This window comes from Lissotriton helveticus, chromosome 3_1, assembly GCF_964261635.1.
Source record: "Lissotriton helveticus chromosome 3_1, aLisHel1.1, whole genome shotgun sequence".
NCBI classification, from domain to species: Eukaryota; Metazoa; Chordata; class Amphibia; order Caudata; family Salamandridae; genus Lissotriton; species Lissotriton helveticus.
In genome coordinates, this window is record NC_136061.1 from 1,039,318,949 (window position 1) to 1,039,343,660 (window position 24,712).

General features: G+C 44.7%; 1 protein-coding gene across 5 annotated transcripts in view; it reads left to right on the top strand.

The window, feature by feature from the left end:
* Positions 1 to 24,712, top strand: part of TLK1 (tousled like kinase 1) — a 656,881-nt gene that overhangs the window by 169,600 nt on the left and 462,569 nt on the right. For 3 of the 5 annotated variants that reach the window (XM_078681580.1, XM_078681581.1, XM_078681582.1), the window contains exons 5-6: positions 20,634 to 20,680; positions 23,458 to 23,568. In XM_078681580.1, coding sequence (XP_078537706.1) covers positions 20,634 to 20,680; positions 23,458 to 23,568 — 158 coding nt within the window. The remainder of the gene's footprint in view (positions 1 to 20,633; positions 20,681 to 23,457; positions 23,569 to 24,712) is intronic. The other 2 variants (XM_078681584.1, XM_078681585.1) reach the window with 1 other exon arrangement.

Genomic DNA, 24,712 nt, shown 5'->3' on the forward strand with positions numbered 1-24,712 from the left:
AGGGGTATGTAGTGGCAGTTTCCACCTTTTTTCTGTCACTGTAGATCTCTCTAGTCTTCATGCTACCTTTCCCTCAACTCATTATAAATGTTTTATTGTTATTCACTCTCAGGCCCAGATTTTTCATAAACTCGTTATATATATCAAGGGCTCGTTGTAGGGCCAGTGGTGTGCGAGCCATTATTACGGCGTCGACCGGGTAGCGGAGGGCTGGTAGGGTGCGGCTGGCTATTTGTAGTAAATCGTAACACTTTTCTACCATCGCCTGTTCTAACCCATTAGTGTATAGTGTGAATAAAAAGGGAGCCAAAACGCAACCCTGCCTAACCCCCCTCTCCACCTTGAAGGACGCCGAACACTCGCCCTTGGACCCATACCGGACCCTGGCAGTCGCATTAGTGTACAACTGCCTCAAAAATTGGATTAACTGTTCCTCCACTCCCAAGCTGGCTAAAATATACCATAACTTCTCATAAAAGACACAATCGAAAGCAGCCAGGAGATCTACGTAGGCCAAAAATAATTTTTCCCTATCTTGACCTCGTATATTTGCCAATTAAAATGTTAAGATTGAGGCCTTGTTCTAATGTGCCCAGTCACTCTCTAAACCCAAACTGCAGGTCGGATAAAACGTCGTCAGCCTCTGCCCATACTTGCAAACGATTGAGTACTATCTCCCCTGCCACTTTAGCCAGAGAATCAAGCAATGAGATAGGCAGAATCCAGCGTGCGATCGCCTTTTTTGAAGATAGGGACCACCGTGGATTCTGTCCAAGTTTTAATGAGCCCAGTTTCACAGCAAGCTGCAAGCCCTTGCGTTAAAAGTGGGCCCCATACATCAATGTTAGACTTACAAAGATCTGTGGGTACCCCATCTGGTCCTGGTGCCTTACCTCCCTTGCTGACATTTATTGTGTGGTGTACTTTCTCCAGGGTGAAGGTCAGGGATGTGGGAACATTTATCAGTGGGATTGGGGCTGTAAAGCAGGGTTAAAGTCCATGCCCTTGTCTGCGTCAGCTAGTCTGTAGTTACTAGAATAGTGCTCCACCCAAAGTCCTTTCTTAATGGCAATTTCTATACTTGGGTTCTCATTGGTTTCAAGAAAGGGGGATTTCACAACCCGCCAGAAAGCGGTGCTGTCCTTGTTTTTGCTAGCATCTTGTAAATCAGCCCAAGCTTTTTCTTGAAGTTCGCTTTTACGTAGTTTCAAGGCATTCTTGTATTCCCTTCTACACTCCCTAATTGACTTACCATCCCTATTATTTTTATGTAAGGCTTCTTTTAAGTTTGAGTATGCTTTTGTACATTTGTGATCAAGCCACCTTAGAGTCTTACCCTGGCCTTTGATCTTGACCTTTAGTGTACTTCTGATTGTCTTCTTGATCTGCATGTAAGACTCCATGATCCCTTCGGGTGACGCAGACACATTTAAGCAAACTCCAAAATGTTTATAATTACTTTTTTAGATTTTCTCAATAAACTCAGTGGGCTCTAGCTTATCCCATCTCAGGGAGTAGCCGTTACGTTTATCGAAAACGAAATCACGGGACGCATAAACGCGATATTCTCAGAGAAAAAGGAACATAGTAAGTTTTGATATGATCGTGCTCAGGAGAAAATGGTCACTCATAGCAGTCTTATGTACTTTATAATCAAGAAGTCTGTTTATATATCTATTTGGGATGAGTATGACATCTATAATAGAACTCAGGCCTCTTCCTTTGAAGGTCTGAGTGAAGGAAACGGTGGTGAGAATAATAAATTAACAAAATACAGGTCTAATGTAAATATCATTCTATTTAGAAAATCCCCATATGGAGAATGTGGGATATGGGGTAGATTACAGTGATTATCAGCCATTAATCAACAAGTAATATTACCCAGTGATCACCGTGCAATGTTAAAATCCCCCCCTTCCTCCTCCCCACCCCCAAACAATAAAAACGTCTTCTGCCAGATCGTTCTGTATCTCATATACATCATCCATGAGTTGTTTCAGAATACCCACCACACTTTCCCTTGGACCATTATTATAGAAAGTGATCAACGCAAAACAATTCCCGTTATCCAACTTTAAGATCACAATTTGATAGTGCGTTTCTGACTTTGTGAATGATGTTTTGTTCGTGCTCAACATATTTGAAATATAGACACTAAGACCCCCCCATAGGCCTTTCATGACTTGACGGAATGGCAGGTGTGTGAAAGGCCTTAAAACCATTTATGAGAAGTGATCCACGGACCATGTTTCTTGAAGACGGAGTATATTAAAATCCCCAACAAAGTTAAGCCGTAAAGGATTAGCCAGTTTGGATCGTAGGCCTGCGATGTTCCAGAATAGAACTGAGACACTAGGCCCATGATTATTACAGCCATTTTTCAGAATTTGCGAGATGGTGTCATGGGCGGAAACCTCGTGTCTCGGGTTGTTTGCTAGAGCAGGTCCTGTATCCCTCCCTGAGATATGGATGCTCGCCCCCCTCTGGGTAGTTCTTACACTAGTATCCTCACTTTCAATACCTGCTCTGAGAGTTCTTAGAGAAGGCACCCTTGGACTGGGACCGGTTGTACCCGGAGCTGATGTTATGTAGTCAGGCGATCTATCGTGAACAGGTGTAAGTCAGTCTATTTCTTCGAGAGAAGGGAGGGGTTCAAAGCGATTTTCCACTGCCACATTATACACAGAGCTGTTATGCTCATTAGTGGCTCTTTCTAGCTTGGCCCTCCCTTGTTAAATGGTGGCTGATTTAAACAAAAAAAAAAAAGACCAGAGGAAGTATGTTATTGCCAGTTGGCGTTATGTCATTGCCGGCCCTCCCAAAAATGTTCTCCACTAACTGCGGGGTGTTGAATATCAATATCATGCAGTCCCCGTAGAGGGTTTTATGGTCTTGACCCAGCCAGTTAACCCTGCAGGCCATCTTAAATTCCATAAAAAGTTGTTCCGTAAGCCCTATTTTTGTGTCCAACCAATTCAAGGATTTGTTTCTTAATGTATCCCAAGCTTTTCTCTTGTAACCTCAGTCCAGGTACATTTGCCAAGATAACTGTGTATGGTGTTACTGCTGGGGGCAAATCCAAGCAGACCGGGTCAGCTTTATCTGGCCTAGAAGGTATGGGTATAGTGCTGTAGTTGTTCTGTACCTTGAGTAACCTACTCGTGTGTCAGTGTCCTTATTTTCCCTGTATAACTTTTCTTTCAGTTGGTGATTATTTGAGGAGGATGTAGTAATAACTCCCAGCGTCGTTGGTTCTGTCCTGGGGTAGTTAGCAGTACTCTGCACTCTAGCTTTTACGGTCTGCGCTACAACGTGAGATTCAATAAGATTTACTGGCCTCTGGATGCAACACGGTACCTGCCCAGGATTGCTATGATGTGTTATCGGATTGACCGCCCCTTGGTTGACTAAACAACTGTCCAGTCGCACTTCTATCTGGGCGACTCGTTCATCCAGTGATGTCATTGAGGTTTGTACAAAGGAATCTAATTTTTACACTAAGGAGGTTAGGTTGCCCATGTTATAAGCCAGGGATTTAGGCTTCTCCATGTTTCCTGCTCCAGACGGAATGTGTTTCGACCTAGCTTTGGATGCTTTTTTGCGTGTATTAAGTGAAATATGCCTAGGTAGCATACTAGTTACCACATCCTTATCTGGAATCGTGCAGGTTTTAAGTATTTTGTGACGCTTTAATGGGGGCTGAATGGTGGCATCTTGATCGCGGATTGTTATGTAATCTGATGTATTAACAATCCAACAGGTCTGAGGAACGATACCTCGTGGGGACACTGAAGAGGCCACTATGGAAACTTCAGGGGGACTTAATCATTTACTACATCCTTTACGCCTAGTGTTCTTGTAATCAGTGACTCCTCCACAGTAGATATGTTTCTTAATAGCCCCCATTGCCCCCATGAGGTAGCTCATTAGCGTATGAAGGGTTTTTGCTACTGTCTTTTTAGCAAGTTAGGGGTGAACAGTGGAAGCCTTTCTCTCCCCTTTCTTAGATACCTAAACTTCTCCCAGAAAACATGATAGATATTATAAGAAAGGATGGACCAAGCATCCGGTTCTGAAGTCTGGCATGTGCGCAAAAACAAATAAACAAATCCGATTACTAAGCAAGAATATTAATCTAATAAATCGTTAACCCAACCATGGCGGAGTATGTGTGAATAGATCCACAGTCAATAGGCAACAGTCGATGGCCACATATAGTCCGATATAAAGTATCCGCTGTTGACAGTTAATCGATGCTTATCCGAAGAGTGCAGATCGTGTCTAATATCCAAATCCTCCAGGACTGCGCTTAACCTTCTGTTTCAGAAATGAGGAAGTCTCCCAGGTCTAGCAATGCACGAACTTAGAGGATAAGCCCGGCCCAGCTTCAAGCTTCAGTTGGTCGCGGACGGGCCCGCCCTTGGCCCTGGCGCAACCCGGTCATGCCCGCCCGCGCTGATGGAGCCCGCGCTGATCTCTAAAGCGCCTCAAGGCGCTGGAAGCGGATGTAAGCAGCTCCGGCCGCGTTGTGCACTGGGATCAGTAGTGTAAGTTCCCCCTCAGGCCAGGAAAGCAGAGCACAACGAAGCAGTGAAGAACCTGGCGTTTCTAAGTTTAAAGTGGACAAACTGGGTCGATGGTTTCCTGTAGTGGGAGAATGGGACCAAACCCTGATCACCCTCGCTTCTTCTTATACCCCAAATGTAGTTCAGGAGAAATTAATTACCCTCTTAATTATAAAAATAACACACCTCTCAGGTCATGCCGTTATTCTTAGGGAGACTTCAGCTGCATGATGCACTCCTGGCTGATAAATCACAGTAGAGAGCTGGAGGAAACAGCCACTCCATCAGCTACTAGTAAACCTATTCTTAACAACTTAAGCATGATTGATGTGTTGCGATATAGACTTCTGCTAATGGCTGACTATTTGCACTTCAACGGGGCACCAAACCGTATGCGAGAATCAAATATTCTTTTTATAACTAGAAATTGGCAATAAAAGAATGCCAGCGGGATGGCGACTGAATGATTCCCCACTCTGTCATGCACGAAATATGGGAACCAATTAGGGAATATCTCCAATTCAATAACACTACATAACTTAACTTGGATTTGGGATGTCCTCAAAGCTGTTATTGGGGGGGTGGGAGAGTTAAAACAAGAAGCTAGTTCGGCATGATGTATGAGAGAAGCCACATTGGCATGCTTATGAGAACTGGTACACCTTGAGCAGAAACACAAAGCCAACCCTCTAGGAAATTGGGGATACTGTCATTGTCGCTGTGAGGACAATTATATGCCCTCCAATATGACAAGGCTAATTCTATTTTATCTAGAGTTTGGGGGGAGTGTGTGGTGTCCTGATTCCATGAAGGACTGGCACTCTTTTAGCTAACAATCTGAGGGCCACTAGGGCACAGGATCTTCTGTAATAAATAGAGAGACCCTTTGAGAAAGAACCATGCAACAGGAGAGGGGGAACTGCGAGTATTCCATTCTTATTATGAACAGCTATATACTTCTTGGAGGGAGGAGGACATGGATGCGTATCAACGTTCCCACTCTACTCACTATCGCAGCCATTGAGACTGTCACTAAATAACCCTATTTCTGTGGTTGATATACTGAACATGATAAAACATCTGAAACTGGGTAAGGTATTCTGCCCACCTGCCCAGATGGCTCCGCAGCAACAATCTGCAAGCTTTTTGAACCTCCGCTTGTAGCATTCCTTGAAAAGCTCTACAGTACCTTGAACACCACCCACTGGTTAACTCCATCTATGACTGAAGTATTAGTCTCTCTGATCACAACACCTCATAAGGCTGCCACCCAGTGCTCTTTGTACAGACCAATCTACCTCTTGAATTTTTGCTTAAGTGCTGGCAAATTACATGGAAACTGTCTTACCAAATCTGATCCTTGCCTAACGGGCAGGTTTCATTCTGACTAGGCCCACTTTAAAAAAAAAAAAAAAAAAAAACTTTTATTGGGCTTTGTTAATATTTCTTTGGCAAATTTTTAACAATTATATTCGCAGCACGTGTTTGCAGTAGATGCATATGCTCACCATTATCCTGCCATCTAGTATTAAGCTTGGGTGATTACAAGTTGTTTTTCTTCGAAGAAGTCTTGGAGTCACAAGGTATAGTGACCCCTCCTCCGGTATGTATTAAGCATGTTCCTTGGCTCGTTTGTTAGATATTTTTTTTCCACCATCAGATTCAGACCTCTACATCGCAGCTCCTTGACCGAAGCTTGATTCTTCACCAAGGCCTTTGCAGCGCCCTGTTTTTTCTCCAGCCATTCAGCTTTTACGATCCCACTCCGGCTGGTGTTATTGAACGTTTCCAAGCGCTTGCTTGGGCCCGGCCTTCCAAAACTTCTTTGCCTCCACTCTCCATGTCCGCATCCACGAGGGATGGAAAACATACCCTTCAGCTTTTGCCACAAGTGCCACCTGAAGTACTACCGGCAAGTCCAACACAGATTGTGCAGTCTGTTTGTGACTGGATCCCTAGGAGGCTTCCTGCGAGGTGTGCTTCCCGTTCCTGTCAAAGAAAGCACTTTGGCAGCGAAGGGAGCTTCTTTGGGCACACATCACAATGTAGCGACTCACAAAAGAAGCACCGAACATCTTCGGGGGTGGAACTTCCCAAACAGGAACCAGAGGACAGAAGTACAGACTGCACCTCCAGATGTACCAATACTAATGGATAGCACTGAAGACAGCTCTAACTCCGACACTGATTCCACAATGGGGCATGTGAGTACCGTGGTGAAAGATGCCCAACCTCCTACCAAACCCACTTTCGTAGCCTCACTGCCCTTGGGCCAATGGTGTTCTTCACCAGCAGGTGCACAAAGACAAATCCACTCTGCCTGGAAAGCCTTCGACTAGTGTTTGGAAATATGAGACCTTAAAATTTGCTTCACCGCCGGTACCATAAAAGGCAACATCGGCACTACCAAAGCCAAGCAAGGACTCTGAGCTGAAGCAACGCACATTGGATTAGGAAAGAACCTCCGAACCAAAATATGTTTAAGCACTAAAGCCGGCACCGAAGCAGTCCGCATCGAAACCCCATTTGCATAAAGGTGCAACAGGTACAACACCCTCTTTGGCGCCAACCACATCTCCGACACCGAAAGCCACCAAAGATGGCGCTGAGCCATGTCAAAGACAAGTGTAGTAGATTCTAGAGCGCTTGCATGACTAGATCGACAGCGGTCAAAATACTTTTTTTTACACCCAGACACAGGGAAACTATGCACCAAAACTCCTCTAGCTGTTTGCCTTACACTTTCCAAAAGGAAAAACACATTTGAGGAGGACCTTGCTGGGACTGAACCAGCCAAACCACTGATGAAGAAGGGTAGAGGCACAAATCCGATCTTTTTTCCTCCTTCTCCTCTTCCTCCTCCTCCTCTTCCTTCTACTCCTCTACCTCCATCCTCTCCTACTTTGCCTTCACTGCCACCAAGGCCAGTGCATCCACCCTCTTCTAAAAACCTGCCTCAGCAAGCTACCGTTGACTTTGGGTTGATCCGTTCCTTTAACGTTAACATAGCTTAATGTCTGCCACGTTAACATGGCTTTACATCTGCCATGCTGACACTACTTCCCCTGCCTAAATTTAGAAACGACCCCCAAGGTAGTGGTCATGTAAAAAATGTTGACAGGAGCTGCCTTCATGGTGATTCCTGTAAACGCCTTCTTACATGTAACGCACGCTCCATCAACCTGACCGAGCCGTTCATCAATTATTTTATTTTTTCCATTTTCGAAAATTCTTTTAGAAAGGAAAAAAAATAAAATGCCCCTCTCACCATGCAAGTCATCTCCCTGTGCAAGGGGTGCTTTAGGCAGTTTTCACTGCCCCTTACTCAGACAGGACTTGGTAGGGTTGCAACCATGCCAGAGATGTAGTAGTCTTCCCCACCGATAGGCGGGTAGACCATTATCTTGACTCTAAGGATACTTAGCCACTCTTGCGACCGAGTATCCTTACCGTCACAGATATAAATCTGGTACTAATTTATAGGTCGAGCCTAGTGCATCGCTCATGCGCTGCTCTAGGAGAGGGCCTGTTGGGATCACTCCAGACTTTTGCTAAACTTGTGCGTGTGGCTTTTCATTTTCCACACATTCTATTGGCCTTTGCGTGTGGCTTTAAAAAATGAAAGCACGCAATTGGCCAAAGGCAGGTGCATGTCCCACCTTTTTTGTAAATGTTCACTCCTACGGCCTCCAGCTGTCGGGAGCGAGCAGCGGCGCGCAGGCTGCTATCTGTTGTATGTAACATGTTGCTTTCACTTTCGCGGCCGCACGCCCATTTACTGGGTTTCCTGGAGTGCTTTACAAGACATAAGTAAGCGATTCCCTCCTAGGCCCTAGGGGGTCTTTCTTGGTCATATTGTAACCTCGAAAGGGGCCCTGCAGCTGCGAGTTTAAAAACTCAGTAAGAATTAAATTGTCATTATGTGGATGACTGACTCAGCCTACTTAAATAGCTATTTAACCCTATAATTGTTAAAGACTAAGCTATTTTGAATTGGAAAAGGCCAGCATCTTGTTTACAGCGCCTCATCCCTGGAGAGATGGTAAACACACACACACACACACACTAATGGGCAGCATCTCCGGGGCCTTATCTGAGCCCGATAAGGAAGACGCGGGAATGTCTGATTCACCTTGATATGGAGGGCGCTGAACACCCAAGGAAGACCCCTGTGAGGGCTTCTATGAACTTTTAGGGAATGGTAGTCTTAAAACGTCATTATTAGAATATATTTTTTTTTATCGCAGTTTTATATAGTGTGCGGACGCGAAGGTATCGGAGCACTTTACGTGAGCACCAGTAAATTACAGAGGGACACAATCCTTTTTTTTTTTTTTTTTTTTTTTTTTCTAGACCGGAGGAAATTAATTGATTTGTTCAAAATCACAGGATGTTTGACCTTTCGAGACTACTCTAACCCCTTTTCCCCAGCTTCAAAGGCGAACTCTCTTGCCGTTAAGCCACAACGGTAAATTCTTGAACGCAGCCTTGGCAGTTTTTTTTAGTTTTTTTTTTAGTACATTACACCTATAACAAAATTCTGGAAGTCTGGTGCTAAGCGAGGGGCCAGGGGAGAATGTTTTCAGCTATGAATAAACTCCTGGGGGTAGTAAGCGCTATATAAAATGCCTGTGTTACAGTTCAGTATAACACAACAAACTTCTATATTCATAATCACACTTCCTTTACTAGTCAGGAGAGGTGGAGACCGCATGATACAAGACTCTTGAACCCCGGCTAAGTGATCTTAGATGCCTAAACATATCTTAAAGCACTTCAGAAAAGAAGCAGTATTTTTCCAATTTGTGGCCCATCTCCTATTAAACAGATTCCCTTAGGATCATTGGGGGTTTTCCCCAGCATGTGTGTACGGAGTCCTTGCACTTTCTTACACACTCGCCAGCCCCCAAATAGCTTGCTGCTGTTAATATCCATTAACTTGTGCCCCTGGGCAGAGGGTGTGCCACGAATGACAGAGTATAAAGGGCCTAAACCAAGGGTGGTACTACACACTTGACCACTCCTGCAGCAGGAAGCATCTCCCACCCTGCCTGGCACGCGGTACCGGAGCGCCTGTTATCTCGGAACCTCCTGTCACCATGCAGGCCCTGGTACTGGTGGGACTTCAGGCACTGAGTGCCACTGGCTTGGCTCTCCCTGCACTGGTAAGTCCTGCTTTGGCGGGAAAAGCGCTTCAGATATTGACTCGATCACCTCGTGCCAAGAAGCAGTGCGGAGGTGGGGGGGTGTTGTTGTATTTAATTTAAAAACGTAAGGAATTGAAACGTTAGTTACCATCAGTTCCTAGCGAGGGTCAGTTGTAGGAACAATTTGAACAAAGCTCTTTTTGGATAGTACGTATGTGCTTTCTCGACCTAAAACTTCCATGTCATGTATTTGTTTTTTTATATTTTACCGTACACATTTGTCCCCTAGTTGATACACTTGCAGTGAGGAGTAGTGACCCGTTCCTATCGACTGTCTCTTTTGAATATCTGTTGTGATTGTTTTTTTTTAATAAATATGTTTCGCTGTCAATAGGAACGGAGCAAAAGCGTATAGCAATTTAAATAAGCACTTCTCAATACAGTACTATAATAGGCCTAGTCGAAAGGTCCACGTTAATGAATGGTAGATGTCGTAGCACCCAGGATAATGTGCTGCATGGCTAAATACTTGAGGTATTGAAGGCGAGACCTATTGGCTTTGCCAATGCTTGTTTTAAAGTGAATCCACCACTTATACTGGTTAATTTTAATACCTCCAGAAATGCTGGCTTCAAAGCATAAATACTTATAAAAGTGTCTGAATATTGAAACCAAGACTACTGAAGGGGAGCCATACAGCCACGTCAAATGTGCTTTTCCTATACGAGACCTTCTAAGGAACTGAGCGGCACTTTGTGCATTGTTGGCTTTGTCTAGGAATACTCTTGTATGTGTGATAACTTTTTCTACATAATGCAAAGGTGTATTTCACTTGAATAATTTGTTTACCCCACCGGAAGCAACTGTATTGCTTAGAGGATGCCTTATTGAAGGTCCCAAGATTCCACAGTTTCCAGGGAACTTTAGTCAGACGATGTTTGTTCTGATGAGACCAGGCGGGTTGACCTCCCCTCCCCAAGTTGCTTTGAAAACATGGTATGCCAGAAGGTGCCATATATGAACAGACCAGATCGCCGCTTACTAATTCTGAGGCTGCTTTCCTAGTGAATTAGTGTCCCATGGAAGGTAGGTATCCATGCACAGCCATTGAAATGTTTACCTTGCTGCAGCACCACCTCAGTCAATTTCCCAATACTTCACTTTTGTATGGTACAACATATGTCAAGTTGAAAAAAAGTAGGGAAAAAAGGGCTGGCTGAGAGGGGCACCGAGGACAGTATATTTCAACGAAAGAGGGACCAGGGGCTCTTTTTTAGGTCCTGCATACGTGCCCTTAATAAATATCAAGTTGATCAACAAAGATGTGCAGTTCCTTAGAAGAAATAAGCAAAAATGGGGAGAATATGCAGCTGGTCAGTGTCTGAGGAACTGAGCAGGGGATCCATTGCTATAGGAATTAAGGCTCTCACACACCCAGATGGGTGTAATGCTTCATTATATGGCGTGCTGCTCATCAAGCCCGCGCTGCAATGCCTGAAGGGCACCCACAAAGGGGGTCTTTATCAAAGATTTTTTGTTCTAAAGCCGAATGTGAATTGGGGTTGTAGGGCCATTAATTGTAGGTTCGTGTGGTGAGGTGAAGTGTTTTTGTGTAAAAATGGTGTTGTTAAAATAGACTAAGTAGATCTCTAAAGCAAGATTTAATAGGTGAGATAATGATCATTGGTAACTTGAAAGTAGGAAGGTCTGACTTTTTCAAGCTGAGATCGTTGTCTCTACTGTTAGCCGCCACTCTTTTTAATCAGACAAGTAGACTTGCCTGCTAGAACTCATTCTAGCCCCAACTTGACAAGGAGCACGCCCTGTGATGAAACATGACACCCATCTCGGTGTGTGAGGGCCCTAGTTCCTAAAGGAACGTATCCACGTACATTTCCTTAGACACTGACTTGTGCTTCTTTTTTCTAAGGAACTGCATACCTTTGTAGATACTCTGGGTACAGCATACACAACACTCATGCCTCTTTCCCTGTTTAGAGAAGACTCTAAACTGATAAAATGTTCAAGACTTTTTAGCTGTTTTAGAAATCCAATCGGCAAACTGTTGATCCTGCACCCTTGCGACATTCTCCAAAGTATATGAAGTGGAGGCTGCTGCTTCTGTAGTGATAAGACTTTCAAAGACTTGACAACTGTAAGTCAATAAAAGACCGGAGTCTCCCTGTGGTGGCCTTATGGCATCATACAATCCATATATTGTTTATCATCTGGATCAGGTGGATAAACCGCTTCTTATGCCAAGTGCGAGTTTTACAACTCGCATTGTATGGCTGAAAAACCTTGTCATTCTTAGGCCATCTGACCCCAAACTGTGACTGGGGAGAAATGCTCTCATCACGAATTGTAGTGAGCACGTACACATCATGCCTATCATAGAACTTGACTGCGAGTAGTTCTTTGGAATGTAACGTAGTGCTCTGAGATTCCTGTGGAAATCCTTTGCGGCAACAACAAACTTTACAGCATGCCGCATTGTACTGAACAGCTCTACTCCTGTATAGAAGTTGTCCACATAAAGGTTATAACTTTTGTGAAGGAGTGGTGGGCAAGCTTCCGTACGATCTTTCCTGTGACTCGAGGGCAACCTACAGGGTTTAGAGTGGAGCTATATATACTCTCAAGGTGTACATAGTCAGTTGAACTCTCTACCAGCCTGTACTACTTGATGCTATAGCAAACTCTTTTGCTCACAATGTACTTACTGCCTGAACAGCAGCCGCCCTGCGTACAGGAGGATCAAGGCGTCCTCACTAGCTGAGTTCTTTGCAGGAGTATAAATCTCTGGAAACCCTTTTGTTCGAGGCATGTGGGCTGCTGAATTCATATCTGTGCATAGATCGCCGCCTAGTGTTGGGTCCGGATGATTGCACTTTGTTGTCTTGGAAGAGTCTTTGAAGTATCACGAGATAGGTGACTCCTCCCCTGGACTACAGTGCGCATGGGCATCTTCTCCATCCTCAGATTGGTTTTTTCCGCCATTGGGTTCGGATGCTAACTCCATAACTCCAACTTTGGAATCGAAAACAAAACTTTTCTAAAGGCCAAAAGGCCTTCGACTATATTGTTCTCGTTCAGTACCTCTCTACTCTATCCAGCCTTCCACCTCCTCTCGGTCGTCGGGCCTTTTCCACGCCACGTGAGCCGACCGTCGATGGAAAGAAGCCCGTTTAAACGGTGCCCACAATGCCACTCCAAGTTCCCACATACTGACAAACACTCAGTATGCAACAAGTGCCTTTCCCCAGACCATAGGGAAGAAACCTGCCCGGCCTGCGCCCAGTTTCGGTCGAAGAAAACCATACAGATCCGACGGGCCGCTAGGCAAGAGATGCAGCGACAGGCACCGGAACCGGCCAACATCTTTGATGATGACCAAGAACTACCGGAAGCTCCAGATTCGGACCTAGAGATCGTCACCGTCGAGGACTACTCGGACTCCGATGACGAGATCCAGCCGGGGCAAATCGTGAGTACACTGCCCCCGACACCAATTAGCCCGTTACCAAAGGGCCCGGTCGAGGCATCGCCAAAAGGCCTTAGCCAAGATCATAAAAAAAGTTTCGCCAGCCCCTCCATCCGGCTCGGCTCCGAAACCGAAACCTTCAGAGACCCCAGGGCCCAGTACCATCGTCCCGAATAAGGTTCCAGAGCCAAAAAAGGTCGTCGACCCGAAGGGCGTCGAACCGAAGAAGGCCGTACAGCCAAAAAGCGTCAAGCCAAAAAAGACTGTCGACCACAAGAAGGCCGCTCAGCCAAAAACCCCGAAAAGGTAGTCGAACCGAACAAGGGCACGCAGCCGAAGGGCGCCGAACCAAAGAAGGTCGCAGACCCAAACAAGCCTACTAGTCCAAAATCCGTCGACCCGGCAAAAGGCGCCGACTAACAGGGTGCCGAACCGAAGCACGTAGCACGGCCGGAAAAACCTGTCGAGCCAAAGACAAGTTCTCCGAAAACACCTGTCGATCTGAAAAAGAACGTCGACTCTGGAAAGGACACTCATCCAAAAAAGCCCACGGAGCACAAAAACGGGTCGAATGGAAAGTTCCGGTCGATCCCAAATCACTCGTCTACCCCGAAAAAGGGCCCGAGCCGAAGAAAACCAATAAAACACCAAAAGTCGTCGAAAAACCAGGTGTTACAGACCCAAACAAGTCTAACACTCAACCCAGGACTGTAGAGTAAGAACTCTTCCACCCAGATCCATCAGACGACCAAGCAAAAATATACATTAATTCAGAGACTGGTAAAGTTCCCATCTTGCACAGAAAGAAGAGGCCTTTAAACTCTGGCTCTCATTCCCCGATTCCATTAAAGAAAAAGGACTTTGGGACTTCTCCCTCTAGACCCTTCATTCCTTTTCAGCCTATCATACCTACTACACCCTTTAATCCTTACATTCCTTACTCTCCTTCTCACCACGGGGACAATGAGGGTAACATGGGGGATGAGCCACAGCCTCAATATGATTTCCCCCAAGATCCTCAACCACAAGAGGAACCATGGGAGGAGCCAACAGACCCTTATATCACCCACCCCATCCCTGATGTACCCTCTTATCCTACTAAGCCGTCACCTATAGATGACACCATAGTGTTCAATCAACTCATAGACAGGGCAGCACAATTCCACAATGTAGACATGCATAATGACCCTGTTGAGGAAGACTTCTTATTTGACACCTTCCCCACTTCAGAAAAAAGTGTTAGAACACTTCCCATGTTAAAGGGAGTTCTAAAACATGCACCTGACATATTTAAGGATACAGCCAGGGCACGGGTAATCAATCCCAGAATAGAAAAGAAGTATAGGGCAGCTCCTACAGACCCTACTTACATCAGAGGGCAGTTACCACTAGACTCACTAGTAGTGGCCAATGCACGTAAAAGGGCCAACTCCCAAACAGGGGAAGCACCTCCCCCTGATGAGTCAAAAATTCTGGATGCATCAGGCAAAAGGGTAGCAGCACAAGCCTCCAACTCATGGAGGATTGCTAATGCACAAGCCCTACTGGCTCGTTATGACAGGGCGCATTATGATCAGCTCGAAAGACTAATGCAACACCTACCTGAGCCTTTTAAAGCACAAGCTAATGACCTCATACAGGAGGGAAAATTTATAACAAACGCCTCCATCAAATGCGCACTTGACGCAGCAGACACCGCAGCTAGGTCAATTAACACTAACGTCTTACTACGCAGACATGCATGGCTGCGTATTTCCGGTTTTAACAATGAGGTGCAGTCCACCATTCTTAACCATCCTGTCAATCAGGATTTTCTATTTGGCCCTGCTGTCGACACCATTTTGGATAAAATGAAAAAAGACACAAACCGCAAAATCAATGGGGGCATTGCAATTTCAGCAACACAGGGGCTCCTTTCGTCGCTCCTCATACAGGGCAACTACACGAGGAAATACCTCGCAAACATCTGCCTCATACAAAAGTAACACACCAGGTTCCTTCAACAAAAACACAAACAGAGGAGGTTATAGGGACAACAATAATAAGGGAAGAGGACGTGGAGGCAATAACACCAGAGCCTCCACTGCCACAAAACAGTGACTTCATTACGCTGCCTCCAGACCACCTAACACCAGTCGGAGGCAGGCTCCAACAGTTCCTACCTGTCTGGCACGTAATTAACACGGACAGGTGGGTGAGAGAAATTATCCAGTTTGGTTATTGCCTAGAACTGACTTCTACACCACCAAACATACCACCCAGACATCGTCCTATGTCCACGGAACACATCACCCTGCTCCATCAAGAGGTGAAATGCATGCTGGAAAAGGGGGCCATAGAGCAAGTCCCTTTCCACCAGCAAGGGACAGGAGTATACTCTCTATACTTCCTTATTCCCAAGAAGGACGGTTCCCTCAGACCAATATTGGACCTCAGACCCCTAAATCAATATATACTATCGGAGCACTTCCATATGATCACACTACTGCAAGTGCTCCCATTGCTCCAACAAGGAGATTTCCTAGCAACACTAGACCACAAAGATGCGTATTTTCACATACCCACTCATCCAGCCCACAGAAAATATCTGAGGTTCACAATAGAAGGTCAACACTTCCAATTCAAGGTTTTGCCCTTTGGGGTTACCACGGCTCCAAGATTGTTTACAAAATGCTTAGCAACAGTAGCAGCACATCTCAGAAGGCAACACATCCATGTGTACCCTTATCTGGACGATTGGCTAATACAAGCCGAATCGTACCAACAGTGTGCAGCACACACATCTCAAACAATTCAGTTGCTACACAGCCTAGAGTTTTCAATCAACTACCCAAAATCGCATCTGCAACCATCCCACGCACAGCAATACCTGGGAGCCACTATAAAAACCTCAGTGGCAAAGGCATATCCAAACTCAGCAAGGATAGCCAGCATGCAGATACTCATTCGCAAATTCCTGCCACAACACTCTCTACCAGCTCAAGTCTTTATGCAGCTCATAGGCATGATGGCCTCCTGCATATTCATTGTCCCCCATGCCAGACTTCAAATGCGCCCATTACAAGAATGCCTAGCACGGCAATGGAACCAGGCTCGAGGACAACTAAAAGACCTAGTGTTGGTAGACAGTCACGCTCATAACTCTCTGCAGTGGTGGAACCCACAAAACCTTTCCAAGGGGCGACTGTTCCAAGAGCCGGTTCCACAACTAGTACTAACAGCAGACGCATCACTGACCGGCTGGGGAGCCCATCTCCTTCAATACACAGTACAAGGACTCTGGACAACCAAACAGAAAAAACTGCATATCAACCAACTAGAATTGCTAGCGATATTCCTAGCCCTGAAAGCATTTCAGAAATACTTGTACAGCAAGACGGTGTTGATCCGGACGGACAACATGACCGCAATGTACTATATCCAGAAAGCGGGAGGAACGCACTCTCCACAGCTGTCCCATCTGGCACAAAGCATATGGAAGTGGGCGATTCAAAAAATCATTTTTCTCCTAGCAGAACACCTTCCAGGGAAGGACAATCAAATTGCCGACCTGATCAGCAGGCACAGCCAACAACTACGCGAATGGGAGATTCACCCCCAAGTTCTCCAGCCATTCTTCAAAGAGTGGGGTCACCCAGAAATAGACCTGTTTGCCAAAAGAAAACTCCAAATGCCAGTACTTTGCAGCCAGATTCCCACATCCGTTGTCACAGGGCAATGCGATCTGGATGAACTGGTCAGGCAGATTTGCGTACGCTTTTCCCCAGCACCACTGATTCCGCTGGTGGCACGCAAACTGCGACAACACTCACTCACTCACGCTAATCCTAGTTGCTCCCACTTGGGCGAGACAACCGTGGTACACAACGTTCCTAGAACTTTCAGTAGTTCCTCATCAAAGACTGTGCCTTGCACCCCATCTTCTAACTCAGAACCAAGGAGAAATCAGACACCCAGATCCCAATCAGATGAACCTAGCGATCTGGCTCCTGAGGTCTTAGAATTTGGATACCTTAACTTGCCCCCAGATTGCATGAACATCATTAGGGAGGCAAGACGACCAACCACACGAGCATGCTATGCAGCTAAATGGAAAAGATTTGTTATTTACTGCAACAATAACCAAATCAACCCATTAGACGCTTCCATACAAAACATTATATGTTACCTGCTGCATCTACAAAGATGTAACTTAGCATAATCTTCCATACGACTACACCTCGCTGCTATAGCAGCATACCTTCAAAACAGGCAACACCTTTCACTGTTTAGAGTACCAGCAATTAAAGCCTTCATGGAGGGTCTTAAAAGGGTGATCCCTCCAAGACACCCCCCTTCCCAAGTCTGGAATCTAAATATAGTACTTACCAGACTTATGGGCCCTCCTTTCGAACCTCTACACTCATGCGAACTACAATTCTTAACGTGGAAGGTTGCATTCTTAGTTGCCATTACCTCACTCAGAAGAGTGAGCGAATTACAAGCACTAACTATTAAAGAACCTTCCATGCAGGTACATGCCAACCCAAAATTCATGCCTAAGGTTGTATCCAATTTCCATATCAATCAATCAATAGAACTGCCAGTATTCTTTCAAAATCCACAGTCAGTAGCTGCGAGAGCCCTACACACCTTGGATGTAAAAAGAGTTCTACTTTATTACGTAGACAGAACTAAATCATTTAGAAAGACAAAACAACTATTCGTTGATTTTGCACCACAACACCCCGGAAATCCTATTTCAAAGTCAGGAATAGCCAGATGGATAGTTAAATGCATTCAAATATGCTATCAAAAAGCAAAACGCACTTTAACCGCCCCCCCCCCCCAAGAGCTCACTCTACAAGGAAAATGGGGGCATCCATGGCTTTCCTAGGAAATATTCCCCCTGAAGACATCTGTAAGGCAGCCACATGGACCACCATACACACATTCACAAAACACTACTGTGTAGACGTGCAAGCAAAACAGCAAGCTGCTGTAGGCCAGGCTGTCCTCAAAACTCTTTTTCAAACTTCTGCAGCTGGCACCGGTAGCCACCGCTAGAGGAGATACTGCTGTACAGTCTATGCACAGATATGAATTCAGCAGCCCACAAATGCTCGAACGGAATATGCTACTTACCAGTATGCATCTGTTCTTGGCATGTAGGGCTGCTGACATTCATATCGCTCGCCCTCCTCCCCGGTGCCTGTCGCAGCTGCAGCATTATCTTTAGCATGGCCATCTCTTACTTTCCTATCTCCATCTCTGCCAAAATGGCGAAAAACAATCTGAGGATGGAGAAGATGCCCATGTGCACTGTAGTCCAGGGGAGGAGTCTCCTATCTCGTGATACTTCGAAGACTCTTCCAAGACAACAAAGTGCAATCATCCGGACCCAACACTAGGCGGCGATCTATGCACAGATATGAATGTCAGCAGCTCTACATGCCAAGAACAGATGCATACTGGTAAGTAGCATATTCCTAATGAGGCCTCCCTGAAACCTGGGGTGGGGTTTTTAGGCCTTTCTTCCCAACAACAATGGGCGAGAGCTCTTCCCTGCTCCTTTTGCCGTTCCGGTGGAGAATCTGTAATAAGGGGTGCTGATGTCACAGATCGGTGGGAGGTGGGGCAGAGGCTTATGCGGGTTTGCCAGTTACACTTGGGGACTATAAAGACTGTCCTTTTGGTTACCATTACTTCAGTGAGATGGGTCAGTGAGTTGGAAAAACTGAGTCTGTCCCCCATCCTCCTTTTTCCCTGACAAGCTGGTGTTGTGAATCGGTGCCGCTTTCCTTTCCAAGGCTTACTCACCTGTACCTGGGTCAATCCCTCACCCTGCTTTCTTTTTTTTCTCCCTCCCCATCCAGCGAGGGAGGTGGGGGCGCTACATCGCCTGGATCCTAGGTCAATAAACAGTTTGTCTCAGCCACCCTAGGGCCTTCATTGGATGATCAGCTCTTTGTTGGCTACTGTGGCAATAGGAAGGGCATAGCAGTTCGGAAGTGGATAATGTCCTTCTAGATACTCATCTGCATCCAAATGTTCTTTTTCCCTGGCCACAAAGGAACTGGCTGAGAAAATCTGGGCCAATCCCACCTGTGCCAAGTCCTTGTCTTCTGCTCTTGTGAGCGGTGTTCCCATTGCAGAGATTTGTAAGGCAGCAATGTGTTCATCCCTGTACACATTCAACAAACACTACTGTTTATACATTGAGGTGCACATGGATGGGAACTTGCCAGATCTGAGCTGAAAGAGTTGTTCACCTAACCATCCATCAGCCTGCCTCCCAGAAATATACTGTTTGGGAATCTAGGGGCACATGCATCAAGCCTTTTTCCATTCGCAAATGCATGTAGGTTTTGTCATTCGCAATTTAGGTAATCACAGTTTTTGGCGATGACCTAAATTGTGAATGCATTTAGGGAATCGCAATTTGCGATAACCTAATGCAGATGTATGTAGCCCTACCTAAATGCGAACAGTGCATTTTGGAAACGCTAATTACCATCAACTTCAAGTTGATGCTAATATGTGCATGCTTTGAAAAATGAACAAAAATGCGTTTTTCAAAGTGCCATGTAGCGCACACATGCCCTTGGGGCATGTGTGTGCTTTACATGTGCACACTTACCTTTTTTTGTGGGGTGCTTCAGGGGGGCCATAGGCTCTCGGGCACCCTTGGATTTGCATTCGCTATTTGCGATTACCAATTTGGTAATCACAATTAGCGAATGCAATGCCATTTATTGCTATGGGCCTGTAGGCCCATAGGAATGAAAGGAGCCACATTAGCTAATAGCGATTCGTAATTTCCAAATCGCTGATGTTAAGGAATCTCAATTTTTTTTTGCGATCCTTACATGCATTGGCATTTGCGATTACCAAATAGCGATTCCTTAATAATCGCTATTCGGTAAAGTTTACAGGTGACAAATTTGCAGGTAGTGGAATCTATTGAAAGAAAAAGTTACTAATCTTTGCTAACTATCTTTCTGGTGGATACTCTGTCTACCTGCAGATTCCTCACCAGTCTCTCCACCTTCACTTCTTCTGATGTTTGGATGTACAGGGAAAGTGTTAATGAGGTTCCAGTTAGTTTTGTGGTGCACTATATCGGATCAATGTTGATCTATCTGTTTGTAATGAAAAAAATGGATGGAAACTGATGTCCTTTTGCTGGGGCGGTCTGTATAGTACTAATGTGATGCTACCAGTCTTCCCTTCTGGCGCTGAGACTAAGCCACCGCCCTCCACCCAGAATCAAGGTGTTTTGAAGTTAATGGATCCAGACATCTGGGATTATTCAACAGGTGGGGAATCTGCAGGTAAATGGAGTATCCACCAGAACGATTGTTACTGAAGGTAAGTAACTTCTTTGTTTGAAGCCATCTGTTACCTATTACAGTTACAGTAATTGTTTTGAGTTTGTTTATTTTATTTCTATTTTAGGTAAAAACAACGGAGGCCGTAGTCACAAAATTAGTGAATATTTTGATGTAAGTATTTGTGCACTTCTTAGAATGTCTCTTTAAAAATACAGTTTTGAGAAATACTTTTGTTTTACTCATTGTGTGGTGTACATATGAAAATTTCACAGGAAGCTGCAGAGTTTAAAGAAATTCAACTAAGTTTCATGATGAGTACCATGTACAGCAGTACATTTTAGGTCGGATTGTATTCGTTTTTTTGGAGGAATGAGACTGCAGCCCTGCATTATTTATTTATTTTGGCATTTTTCATAACCATAATGAATTGCAACCAATTAGTGTATAAAGCTTGCTATTCAAAGCATACATTTCCACAAACACTTTAAATTGCCATTCAAATAACCTTTTGCTCAGTATTTCTCCATGGGAGTGTTTTTAAAATCCTTGGTTGCATTTAAATATTATATTTTTCTCTTTTTTTCAATTATTGAGCCTATATTTCCAAAAGCATCTGATTTAAGATTTCTTTTCCACTTTTAAAATGGTTTGCTTTCTGGAAAAATCATGGTCCTGTATTGTAAGTGTATCTTATGCTGTGTTGGTTTCCTATCTAAAATAGTAGATTCTTTACTTAGCTTCTGCGATGTTGCAAGTTTGTATGTCCCTCATACACAAGATTATAGAGATTAATATTTCACTTTTACTATAATTCTTAATGTAAGACACAATGTTGCAAATTTTTTAGTGGTCCTCTTCGTCTCTGACTATCTTGAGGGCGAGCGCAGCAGTCCACATCACACACCGCAAACCAGAGGTCATCCAGATTTCAGCCATGCTAGATTGTTTGTATGTCTGGGCACATCCTGGAACCCTGGCATGAATTTATCTCTCCGAAAGTGACAGTATCACGGAGTTTGGTTTTCTTTCACTGTATTTAGGTACACATGGAGGAATGACTGAGAAACACAGCTTCAGTTAATGCTTATTAGAGTAGTTTTAACTTCACTGGTTCCATTTTTGGATTTTCTACAGTCATCTACTACAGACATGTTTGTCATACAGCTGTTCCAACTCCTAGTTACTTCAATTTGGTGTCATTTCATTTTTGGGTGCTTCACACCAAATAGGTTAACACAATTACAGGAAGTAGAGCAGGGAATACCTCAAATGAATTGATTAACGAAAAGTAAAGACTGATTGATTAAATAAGGAAATTTTTGAAAGAGAAGGCAACAGTAAGATGTTGATTTGTAGGTAGTGAAAAAGGTTTATGGTGTTGGTAGAGGTGGAACTAAGGATGTCTATGGTACATTAAGCGTATTTGTAGTGACAGGAAAGAGTCTGGAGAATTACGTGCAAATGTAGGTGTAGTAAAACAGATAAATGCAGACGAGAAAGATCATGAATGCTTTTTGAAAACTATCCAGAATTAGCCCCAGCTTTTACTCAGAAGAGTGTCAAAAGGAATGCTCTTTTGCGCTCTGAAACCACTGTTTATTGGAAGCCTGCCAAGTATGTCATTCTGTTATTTGGCTGTATATCCAGCACACAGAACTTTAACTGTTACTATGGAAGAATGTTCCAGTGATCTTGCCCATTCTTGGGCATCTTCTGGGTTTGGAAGAAAGGCATACAGTTTAAGTATGATTTGTAGAGCTGCTTTTACTCCTTGCTGACAAAGGTACAGCATCATATTTGTAATAAGGGCACCACTCCACTTAACTATGGCAACCTGGTCGGGTGCCAGAGAGGCTGTACATCATCTCACAAGAATGAAAGCCTGTCACTAGAGACAAGAGTCACATTTGAAAATCCTCAGTAAATGTTTAGTCTCTGAAGATTGTGCTGTCCTTTGAAGAGTGTGCAGTATTCCTAAACTCTCACTGTTGCTGAAAGAGGAAGTTGTATTGTGGCTATGAAAGAGGGTAATACAAGTGTTACTGTTCCAGTTATTTAATTTCAAAGAATGGTGTATGCTTAGGCCAATACCAAATGTAAGGCCCTTTAAGAAATCTATTCCTGCTTGATAGTGGGTAACCTCAACACTGAGTTAAGGATGCATATTTCTAATCCCGTCCCTTACTATACTGCTTTTTTATTTATTTACCTTTTCAATGCAGTCAACAGTACAGCACAGTGTGAAAGAGCGAGGCAGGAGTACATCAGAATTTACCTCTGGTGATTCAGTAAAATAGTGCAAAGCATCAATAGGATCCTTCCATTCCTCTACAGTGTCCTGTAAATCGAACTATTCACCCCCTCCATGTAATCCCCAAACCGCATTGAATTTTCCATCACATAGTAAGTATATCCTCCACTATAAACCATGTTAACATCTCAAGTATGTCTTGAAGGAGCTCTCATTGGCCAAATGTTTTTCCACTGTAAACAAACACCTGCAAATACAGAAATTGTATGTCTGTATGCATTTGGATGATTGGTGTCAGGGTTTCCGTCACAGAAGTGTTTATGAAAGCATTCTGATCACACTTTGCATCATTTACCATATGCGTAGCCAATTATCATTAGACCCATCTGAGAATATCAGGTTTTTAGGGTCCGTTTTAGGTTACAATAGGCTTCAGAGTTGCCTTCAGACAAAATTATTCTTTTCTTTCATCAGTCGTTCTTCAGTTTATCTTTCCCTAGGTGGTGCCGATTTAATATCTGATGGGCGTCTGTTCAGGTTTTATTTTGCTTTCTGTCCATTCTTCGAGTTGATCTAGATGAGTATTTTTGTAACATTTCACTTTCTAACAACAGATTATGAGTGCTTGACTCTTCAGATTTGGATAATAGTTCTTATAAATGTGTTAATGTTTGTATTTCTGTATTCCTTCTCCCAGTACCAAGGTGGAAATCAAGGTGGAAATGGTTCTAGCACAACAGTAAGAAGCTTACCGCCTGCTGTTCGTTCTCCCCAGAATTCACATTCACATTCCACACCTTCCTCCTCTGTAAGTTATCAGGCTTGTTTCACCTGAAATAAAACATCTGACACACAAATATGTGATGTATTTAGGCATTTGTGGCTTTGGCTACACATGCTGTGCATACTCCTGCCATCTAGTGTTGTGTCCGGATGTTTGCAAATGTTTTTCTTCAAAGCAGTCTTTTGAGTCACAAGGTTCGGCGGCGACTCCTGCTGGTAAGCCGCATGGGCATCGACTACATTGTTTTCTTTCCGCCAACGGGCTCGGACATGTGCTCTCACGTTCTGGTTCCAGACCGTTGTCGGTACTCAAATCCATTCCCACGGTAACTCCTAACTGTCGGTATAGTTTTCCCTTCCATACTGGATCGATGACTCCAGCTGCGCTCGGGCCTTTCGACTGGTTCCATTCCATGTCACGAGGGTGATGGAACGCTCGCCTTTTAGATATTGACCTCCATTAGGTCTTTAACTATGCCCGAGCATAACAAGCTTGTTTGCTCGAGCTCACTTGCAACGCTTGCAGCTCCTTCAGATCGAAGAAGACCCTCTGTTACAGTCGGACCCACTGCTTGAAGATGTCACAGAGGAGCGGCAAAGAACCAGTAGACCTTGTCAGCACTGAAGAGCTACAAGAACACCATACTGTGGTGTCGGCAGCTGACAAGGAGCCGGTCTCTCTAGAGGATAGTGCCCGCTCAGACCTGGAAGTTGAGGACCTTCCAGTAAACCCACAGGTCATGAGTACACACCCTTCCCCTCTTTGATGCAGCTCGCAGGCCTCCACAAAATGCCGCACAGCCACTCCCGAACATCAGCGGCATAGCATCTGGCCACCACTACCCTCGGGCCATGATCGTCACCGACCATAGACTTCGGGCACAATGCCCAGCTATGGCTAGGTCCCGAAAAACATTCCAAGCCAACCGGCTTAGCACCGACCACGTCCGGCTCAGCATTGAGTAAATTGTCAGAGGTGAAACAGTCTGCACCAAAACCAACATTGGTGCCGAAGCCTTCAGCACCAAAGTAGATTACCACCACGTTCGTTGACGAACCAGTCGACCCACTCCTCCATCGGCTTCAAGAGGAGATTAATGCTCGATAGACACGTTTGGCAATCCATTCTCAGATGGGCAGGATCATTGCCCTCTGACCTGGAGCTGCCA